The sequence below is a fragment of the Ctenopharyngodon idella genome, chromosome 7, assembly GCF_019924925.1.
Source record: "Ctenopharyngodon idella isolate HZGC_01 chromosome 7, HZGC01, whole genome shotgun sequence".
Taxonomy (NCBI): Eukaryota; Metazoa; Chordata; class Actinopteri; order Cypriniformes; family Xenocyprididae; genus Ctenopharyngodon; species Ctenopharyngodon idella.
In genome coordinates this window covers 12,074,377-12,084,560 of record NC_067226.1, presented here as the reverse complement: position 1 = coordinate 12,084,560, position 10,184 = coordinate 12,074,377, and the positions used below count along the sequence as shown (strand labels likewise).

Genomic DNA, 10,184 nt, shown 5'->3' with positions numbered 1-10,184 from the left:
CCGGGCAGCCATGATGTGGCTGAAGAGCTTTAAAGTGGCTGTGACTGAAGTTTAGAAAGGAGTCTTTCATCATAATAGCATTTCAGTTTAGTCTTCACGGCTGAGTCCGCTTGAGGAGGGGTTTGAGCAACCTGTTTTCTTCAGATGCTCATTTCAAGCAGCACTGAGTCACAGGAGGAGAGAGAGACAGAGAGAAAGCTCATCTCTCCATATGACCCATGTGAAAGTCATAGAAATCCTCCAGACTTGAGCGGCCTTTGCACTTTACAAGGGGACAATTCAATTTCACATCTGAATGAACACCTTCAAATCAATTACGCAAGAAGACCCTACTGTATAATAACTAAATATAGCTATTATTGTCCCAAATGCTCATCTTCCAGAGACTAGATACACGCATTCATCATTGCAAACAATGAGAGAGGGCCAGAATGAATGTTATGGAAACAGATTAATCCGCTCAGTGCCAGAACGATCAGGATGGGGGGGGAACTGCTGGGCACAGGAACATAGACCCAGTCCATATGGTGCCTGCAGAGAGAGAGAAAGGAAGCAAGATAGAGAGAGATAAACAGACACTGAGACCAAAACAGATTGGTCATTTGTGTTTAAAGTATAAAAACAAATATATTATTGAAAACAATAAAAAAAAAATTGGAATAGCTAACAAAATCTCAACAAAATAACAAAAGTCTCTCACTCAGTGTAAAATGTCTCTCCTCAGGGACTCTGAGTAATGACTATTATTATGTGCAGAGGTGTGAAATTACCATCAATTGTTGTGGAAAAACTAAAGCCTGTGTGTATTACAGCTTGCCATTGCACTTGGGTCTTGTGAGAAAATACACATATGTAGGATTATTGAATCCATCCATTTTCATATTGAGTGAGTGCATGTAAACGCATGCATATTCACAAAATTAGATCATAAGAGATCATCATGTCCAGTTTGGCTTGCTCTTAAACAGATGTTTGCTCATGTACACAGAGACAACACCCCCTGGAGTCTCCCTATTGATAATCCTTCCAGAATGGCCGTTCGTTTGTCTGCTCCAGAGCCCCCAATCAGCTTGCAGCACCCCGATTGCTCTTAAATCCTCCAATGACTGTATTGGAGTGTGTGTGTGTGTGTGTGTGTGTGTGTGTGTGTGTGTGTGTGTGTGTGTGAGAGAGAGAGAGAGAGAGAGTGTGCGCACATGAATGTGTGGGTGTGTGCTGCACCAGACATCAGCAGCAGGTTGAGAGCCGACACACAGAGGAAGCAGGAGAGAGAAGAAAAGAATAAAGGGAGAGAAAGAAAAAGAGAAAAAGACACTCTTTCATTCAGTCCACCGAGAGAACTTCAAGACCGCTTCCTGCAGATCCGAGTGCACAGGTAAGGACAACAGCATGAGGATGTGGTCTCTCTTTATCCGTCTCTATCTTGTGATGCAGTGGCTATCGCACCCTGCCGTTTTGTATTCGTCTTTTATCTGATCGACGTAAACACTCTATCAGAGGTGCAAACTTATACGTTCGGTCTTGGACCTCTCTGTGCTGCAGTTGTTCTGTCATTTTATGCCCATATGAGATGAGGGGAATTGATCTACTTCTGTGATGATGTTCTCTGGTTCTATCTGATGCTGACATTGCTATTGTTGAACATAGCAGAGAGCAGAGCTGCAACAGAGGTAAACCTTTGGCTGAACGCTTTGAAAACAGCACACGTGGGGTTGATACTAACAAAGCCAGGTCATACGCTCTCTGCGCTCATATCCACATCACCTCGGGACATCGTGAGCGAGGGACATACAGAGAGAGGCTCTTTGTTGCCGATAGTGATCTGATACGGATCTGCACTGCCAGGGAGATTTCCCCGAAGACACTAAAAGCCCATTCAGCTTGCGCATATGTGTGTGTGCGGAATCAGAAACTGCCTGCTGTCCGGTCAAAGTGAATATTTACACAGACAAACTCATTAAAATTGTATGAAATGACTATCCGACTTCCTAATAAATGTCATTTTACCTATTTATAGATCTTAGCATGTAGGTTAAGATAGAGGAAGGGTATTGCACATTTTCATGGCAGAATTCAAAAAGAAGCACAAGCGCTTGTATTCACACCTTTAGTCAATTACTGTTTTACTGTGTAAGGATCACTGTAAATGAAAAAAAAAACAAAAACTAATCAGCTTTAAATCATATCCACAGCCTGTTTAATTGGATGTGCGGCGAGTCAATGCACACAATCTACTGTAAGGACAGATAGCACTGACATTATTGTATTTACAATGATACCTAATACACAGCATATAGCATATTTTAAGACTAAGCTCTATAAAATTATTGTAAATATTTTTAACCTTTTCAAGTGTTCAGGTATGTTGTATTTATTTTAAGGTGGTGTTAAGGAGAGTGAAAGATTTTTTTTGCTTGTGGCATTGAGATGAATAACAAGATGATAGTCTGAGTGAGAGGCATTATTATTTATGTATTTTAACGATAGGCTGTGCATGACGTATTTCGTCGTAGTCTAACAGAAGAGGTGTTGTGTTTGGCAGCAGGTTGTTCGTACGCTGGGTCATTACCTATGTCATAGATGACAGATTACACACACACACATAGGGCAGCAGGCGAGCCACACCGTTAGCTAACTTTATTCAACTTGACTGCTACAGATTACACAGTGAAATATTGAAGCATGAAAAATATTCAAATTGATAGTAGTTCAATTTACAACCACTTATTAGTCTAATAGAATGCTATAAATGTGGAGAATGACTGATTATGTCTGTCGCTGGGAGTTTCAGGAGACGCCAGCTGTCGGGTTCAAGCCCTCATTATGCTCACAGAGTTGTGACTGTCATCGTTCCAATATTTAAATGGTTCCTCACTTGCTTTATCTCTCTCCTGTTCTGCTTCTGTCATTGACTCATAAAACGGTATCCTTTTCTTATCTCCTGCACCTATATCCAACAAGACTGCTGTATTTTGTCTGTGTGTGTTTGAGATTTAGAGTGTGCTGTCAGAATAGAGGGTGTGTGTGCGGCTTTGGCTGAATGGTTCAGTGAAAGTGGCAGTATCAGAGTGTAGAACCAAAGGCTGTTAGGGAAAGGGAGAGAGAAAGAGAGAGGAGATAACTGGGCCCTGGAGCACACGCTCACAGGCACTGTGCTCTTCACTGTATGCCGATACTCCACAGACCCTCATTAAACACCACAGTCATGTCACACACACTGCCCTTCACTTGCTGAGTGGAGTTTCACAAGCAAACTGGGGCCAAGTGTGTCCACTCCTTTTTACCTGCAATCACGTTTTGCTTTAAATCATTTTAGTGCTCCTGTTGATGGATGTTAGTGTTTGCTTGAAAAAAGCAATTGTATCCACTGGCTGGAATATCAATAATGTATCGACTCTCTCAGCAAAAGCTTTGTGAATGCTACAGGCCACCTAGTATCAGTCCATGGAGAAACATCCATTGGTGTCTGTGTATATTTACAAATTAGTGGTATAGTAATGGTATAATACAATCTCTGTGACGTATATACACTTGGTTACTGCATGTTTTAAGTTAGCATGAAGCAGAAATTGCGATAGTTTTTCTTCTCTATTGTGGTGTATATCTGAGTAAAACGGATTCTTGAATGAGAAATAATGTAGGCCTAGGGTAGGAATTGATTTTGTCCATCAGTAATTGATTGGATTGTTGGATCATCATCATTTGCTAATTGCTGCAATCTCATATGGTTGACAGGTTGCTGGAGGGTAATTTTTTTCATCAGTGCTCACGTCATCAGGAGAAAGAGATGTCTTTTTTAGGGAGAAGTTAATGTTTTTGATTAAAGATTACAAAGACACATGACTTTAAAAAAAATGATGTGCATGTATAAATCCTTTATAATAAACGTGGTCAGTTTTAAATTCTTGCTGACTTCAAAAGAGCTAAAGATAGCTGCCTGATCATGAAAAGACCAAGCATAGAAAAAAGCATTGAGATAGCCTATATACAAAATGCAATCAGCTAACTGTAAATGCATCTTGTTTTTCAGGCTATGTATATAAAGTTCACTCCTCCTGCACGATTGACGTCAGCATTGACCAGGCCTGTTCACACCAACACAAATGTCTGGCATGAAAATTCAGTTAGATTTGTCCATGCGATATGTCTGTTCAGACCAATACATGTAAAAAACTACAGATGGTCTAAATGAAAATGCAAAATTACACTTTGACAATTAGGTGGCACTCTTAGAAGAGCAAAAATACCATGGTTACCACGGTACACAAAATCCTCCTCTGCTATTTACTGTCTGCTATCCAAGTCATTGATTTATGTAGCAGAAGCATGTCTGGGCACATGACCAAAAGTGCAAATCTTGTTGGATGACCAGTTTTCTTCAAAACATCAGACATTAGAACATACTGAATATTTGCTAGGTGTGAACAGGCCTTAAGAGAGTCACTATGAATACGGCACAAAACTCAAACACTAATTAACATAGACCCCCTAGTCTTAGATTTAAGACTGTGTGCCATTAGCATCATCACAGAAGTGGGTTATATTTCCATATTGCACAACAATAAATCGGATTTATGTTTATTTTGTGGAGACACATTGAGACCAGTGTTGGCATTACTAAGTAATTACTTATTGTAATTTAATTTTCCCTTGCAAAAGTAAAATAAGGGATTACTCTTAATTTTTCTGTAATGTAATTACAGTTACTTCTGATGTAATTGCATATAGATTATAGAACAATTCTATAAAAAAAATAGCAGATTTATAATGTTAAATTGTAAAATGTATGTTTTAGTGCAGTTTCATGTCCATCCTTGTATTGTTCAACTGGTTGATATGGGATTTAGAAAGTAATTAGTAATAAGTAATGCAATACTTTTTAGAGAGAGCAATTAGTACAGTAATATAATTACACTGTTGAAGATGTAATTAGTAGATAGTAATTATTACTTTTTTAAAGTAACTTACCCAGCACTGATTGAGACCAAGTGCAACTTTAATCAAAACCCAAGACTAAGTGTTAATTACTAAGCCTGTAAGTAGTTGACCTGTGTAGGTTGTTTTACATTATAAGTAAATTTTAAACACAAGTTAACAAAGCCTATAACCAGCTGAAAATGGTTTTGGACCTGGAAGTGGTGAATGTTTCAAAGGAGCCAAACAAAATCATACAAATAGTATTTGTACATAAGAAAACATAGAAGAAAACACATTAAAATGCATTTTTAGGGATTTTTGACCTCAGCTGTTGCATATAGACATTTTGTGTTTTTGCTTCACTGAGCTGAAGGGTTTACTCCATGTGTTCTCAGAGGATGTTGCAGTTCAGCATTCGCTGAGGAAAAAAGTGTAGCTGAAAACACAAGAAAGGCATTGACAAATATTGATGTCTCCCTCCCCTGTGTTCAGATTGTTAGGGCATGAAAGCATCACTAAAAATAGAGATCAAACAACAGGAGGAAAATGATATTTTGTTGTTACTTTATCTGCAGGCACATTTTTATATCCTGTAACAAACATTAAATGTTAAACAAGTATGGAATTAGTAGTAAACATTGCGAGAATATTTCATGAATGATTTACATGATATTAAGCCATTTAGTTTGAAACCGATAAAGGATGCACATCACAATCATATAAAATCTAATTTTTCTTAAAACATCCTTCTTAATATAATTGCTTTTAGGGCAGCTAAGACAATACAATTGTTGGAAAATCTTAACATAACCACCTACAAATGCAGATTTACTCGTGCGTTTCACATGAACATACTTAAACTATTCTAATACCAAACAGAAAGCGGGACACTATTTTTAGCATGGCTTAGCTCACTGTTCCATCCATGAAACAGAAGTCCAACTTCTCTGGCATCTCAAGAGATCTCATTAAGAGCAAAAGCCTTTTTGCATTTTTATTCATATTTCAATGTGGCAGAGGGATGATGAGCTCCATCCATCTTTAAATCAAAGGAAACTGCTGTTTTAAGGTTTCATTTCTTAATTCATGCAGGAGGCACCGTCAACAGTATAATCTGTGTCTTGTGGCTGTTAAAGTCTATTAAATAGAATGAAATATGGAAATATAGCGTTGGAGATTGTGGGGGATGGTTGTTCCGGTAAAACAGCGAAAGCGGCAGTCCAGCTGTGTTGCTCCGTAATGGATCTCTGGGACACTGAATTGGTTGAACTGGTTTCACAGAGGGAGAAATGTTATGAAGGCTTTTTAACTGTAGTGTATAGACACAATAGTCGCAGGTGTCATGCAGTATCCCATATACACTGCTCTTCCCTCAGGCACACGCTCCAATGGGGCGTAGTTCAGCGAATGGAGGGCTAGAGGTATTTGCGTCACAATATGAGGTGCTTAATGCAACCTCCTTTTTTTTTGCAGTGTATGTGCATATCTATAACAATCACTATCCAACCCTTCTTAGCATTTAATATGAATCATTTGATGAATCACAACAAATGGGGTCATTTCACAGCAGCTCTCCTGATTTAAATAAAAATGCTTCAGAAATGCATTTTAATACCCACATGTTCTTGTAGTCCTCTTGTTTTGTTCGCCATGATATTAGATGCACTATAAGATGGGTTGAAAATTTGCAGTGGGATTTGGGGGTGGGACCCCCGAAAGCTGTGCAGAAATGATCTGAAATTTCAGTCACAGTGTTCTGTCACCTCCAGTGTTCTGCTGATCCAGTGTGTATCCTATTACTGCTTATCTCAGGGGAAAAGAGAGAGGGTCTGATAATACAGCTCTCATCCTGCTGTATCTACTAAAGGCACTGATCTGTTCTGTTTTGATCCCACCTCCCACTGGCACTTGTATGCATAATGATTGCTCTTTTTTTTTTCCAAGCTCATGTGTCGGTAACAAGCAGCAGCTATCATTTACAATCTTAACTGAAAGTGATAATTTAAATAAGAGTGTTCAACAGTTTTTGTTTATGTTAACAGCTTCGGTTGATGATACTTAATAGAGCTGTTTTGTTATTCTTTGTTGCCTCTGCAGTTACAATGCTGCCTGGTACCAGGCCCCTGCTGCTGTGTGTGCTGTGTCATGTGACCACCACATGGGCATTTGCCCGCATGTCTGACGCCGTGGAGCTGCGGTCCGCGTTCTCTGTGGCACGTACCAGCAGCATGGAGGGAGGGCCGAAGATGGTCATCACCTTTGACAAGGTGTACGTTAACATTGGTGGCGATTTCGATCCAAAGGCCGGCTTATTCCGCTGCAGGATTCCGGGTGCATACTATTTTTCTTTCACAGTGGGGAAGTTCCCACGCCGAGACCTGTCGGTCATGCTGATGAAGAACCGCAATGAGGTTCAGGCGATCGTGTACGACGAGAACGCCGGAGAAGAGAGGAAAGTGCAGAGCCAGAGCGCCATGCTGCAGCTTGATTTCGGAGACACTGTCTGGCTTCGTCTTCATGGAGACCCTCGCTATGCTATCTACAGTAACACTGGTCATTACACCACCTTCAACGGTTACCTGATCTACCCTGATCTGTACGGCTACCAAGAGCCGACACACAAAGTCCATGACAGTGATCATCAACCACCGAAAATCAGCGATCACTTACTGTCTGAGCATGAAAATACGATTACCAAAGACACTGTTGTGGGTATGAAAGAAGAGAGAAGGGATGAAAAGATAAAAGAGGAGGATGGGAGAAATGAAGAGGAGGAAGACGACGACCAGAGGTCGGCATTCTCAGTGGGCCGCACTCAGAGTATTGTGGGAGTGGATCAAGGATACCCTGAGCACCAGCCTATCATCTTTGACACTGAGTTTGTCAACATCGGCAACAACTTCAACTTAAGCACTGGTATATTCAAATGCAGTGTACCAGGAGCCTATTACTTCTCCTTCAATGCTGGCAAGCTGCCCCATAAGACCCTGTCAGTGAAGCTGATGAAGAACCATTTGGAGGTACAGACCATGATCTACGATGACAGCGACACTGAGAAGGCCCTGCAGAGCCAGAGTCTGATGTTGTCACTGCAGGATGGAGACACTGTCTGGCTCTACAGCCACCAGAGGGATGGATTTGGTGCTTACAGTAATCACGCCAAGTATATCACTTTTACTGGCTTCCTGGTATATCCTGAGCTCCACCAAAGCCCTCCTCAGCAGCAGAAACAGGATAAGACATTGTAGGCCAGTCAAGGAGCCAGTGTGTCTGTGGGTCTTTAGGAAGGGTAAGGTTTCGGAGGAGCGTTTGTGTGGAAAAAGTGTGAGTTCCCTACACGCAGTCTTCTACACTCTTGAGACTGTATGCCGTCACTCATGTGGTTTGCTTTTTCAGATTCCTTATTGCAGAAATCTCTGAAGCTTTTGTTTTTATTCTGTTTATCTGCTTTAGGAAGAAATTACTAAGTCAAGCAAGCAGCACCTATAACACATTGGTTAAACAAGGCCTACTCAGCATCCCTAAAGTCAGCATGAAACGGAAATTGTGATGTTTTTCTTCCCTGTTGTCCATCTGGAATTGATTTATAATAAAGACTGCAACATTCCATAAAATAAGAATTGTCAATTTTGATTTCATGGTGACTTTAAGGCCTTGGATGCTGAGTTCTCACAAGAATATGATTAAAAATACAAACAGGTCGCTTTTAAATTAATATAAATCATTTGTAAAGATATTAATACAAAATAAAACAATCTGAAATTCTTAGCACTAAAGCACCTATCTCTGCAGAGGCAATTCATTAGATAGCTCCAACTCAAAACTGTGTTTCATACTCTTTCAAATTGAATAAAAATGATTAAATGCATGCATATTTCAAATAAGAAACTGTGTTGTCTTTTAAGCTTTTGCACGAAAGATTTGCACGAGAGCTCCATCTTCTGCTTTTCATTCATTATTTCCAGTGTAAAATCTGTGTTTATGGCACGTGCACGCACACACACAAAAACAATGATGACAGCATTTGCCTTCCAATAAATCATAATTCATGTAGTTAGTCAATAATCAGTCTGGTTTTGGAACAACACTACACATTTAAACTGAGGATAACTTCTGCAAATTCACTATATGGCCAGAAACTGCTGAATGCAGGCTGACAGCTTCTAAAGGAACAATGATTTTTTCACTGCCAGATACATGTACTGTACACCAATTGATGCTAATGGTTTTGGAGAATTGTTCAACAAATATTGATGTTTATATTTTGGGGGGAAAAAAATATCAATGATATTGATCATTGTTTATATAATTCTTCTGGTTTATGCTGTTGTGTGTATATGGCCATAAAGATTTATTTAGGTGACAAAGCATATGAAGTGCACAATTCCAAAATGTAAATACTTTTGTGTTTTTTATCCATTTCTATATAAGTGAATGTTTGCATTTCTAATTTTGTGCCTGGTCTTATGTACTTTTCTGTATGTGTTGTATGAGCTACTTTGTTAAGTAACGTAAAGGTGGTTTCAGTGTACGCTGGATTCTTATTGTGGAAGAAGCCAGTCCTCAGAAGAAAGCCAAATAAAAACTCTGAATGTAAACTTCTTTTGTCTTGTATTTTTTATTAGTGTCAATACTTAACGACTACAAAGTTGTCACTCCTACCAATTATATCTTATGCTGATTTTTGGTAACACTTTAGATTATAGCCCGGAAAGTACTGTGTAATTACAAGGAATTTACAGCTTTACAACTTTTGGTAATTATAGTGTACCTATAAAATAAGTACGTATAAGTATTGGGGAACAATATGTAAAGTTTTGGGAATAAAGGGGTAACAACCAGGAAAATAACAAATTATTTATACTGTAAGTATTTTAGAACTAAGGGGTACTTACACTATTATGATAGACAACAATCTTACATTTGGGAGCAATTTAGCGAGAACATACACTGCACACCTTTTTGTAATAATAGTGTACAAATATATAAAGGCTTTTTTTAAATTACGGGGTAGGCTAAATATCAGTACATTTACACAGTATTTTGTTTTTATTGCAAAAGTGCACTGATTAAGTTGTTTCAAGGCAAGTAGAACTATTGCAACTTTTTTTTAGTACAGGGGAAATATACTCGTTTCATGTAGGTACAGTGTAAGTGTGACATTGCGGGCTGTAAATTAAAGTGGTGCTTGTTACCCTCTTGTTTCATGTAATTTCACTGTAAGTACAATAAAAACACATCTATACACACAATCCAATATCACTTGA

The 10,184-nt window shown here is 39.1% G+C and overlaps 1 protein-coding gene across 1 annotated transcript; it reads left to right on the top strand.

Moving 5' to 3' along the window:
• Positions 1–1,191: 1,191 nt before the first annotated feature.
• On the top strand, positions 1,192–9,515 carry c1qtnf4 (C1q and TNF related 4). Its single transcript, XM_051901420.1, has 2 exons — positions 1,192–1,375; positions 7,015–9,515. The coding sequence occupies exon 2, from the start codon at positions 7,020–7,022 to the stop codon at positions 8,163–8,165; it is 1,146 nt and encodes a 381-aa protein (XP_051757380.1). The 5' UTR covers positions 1,192–1,375; positions 7,015–7,019; the 3' UTR covers positions 8,166–9,515.
• The last annotated feature ends 669 nt before the right edge of the window (positions 9,516–10,184 follow it).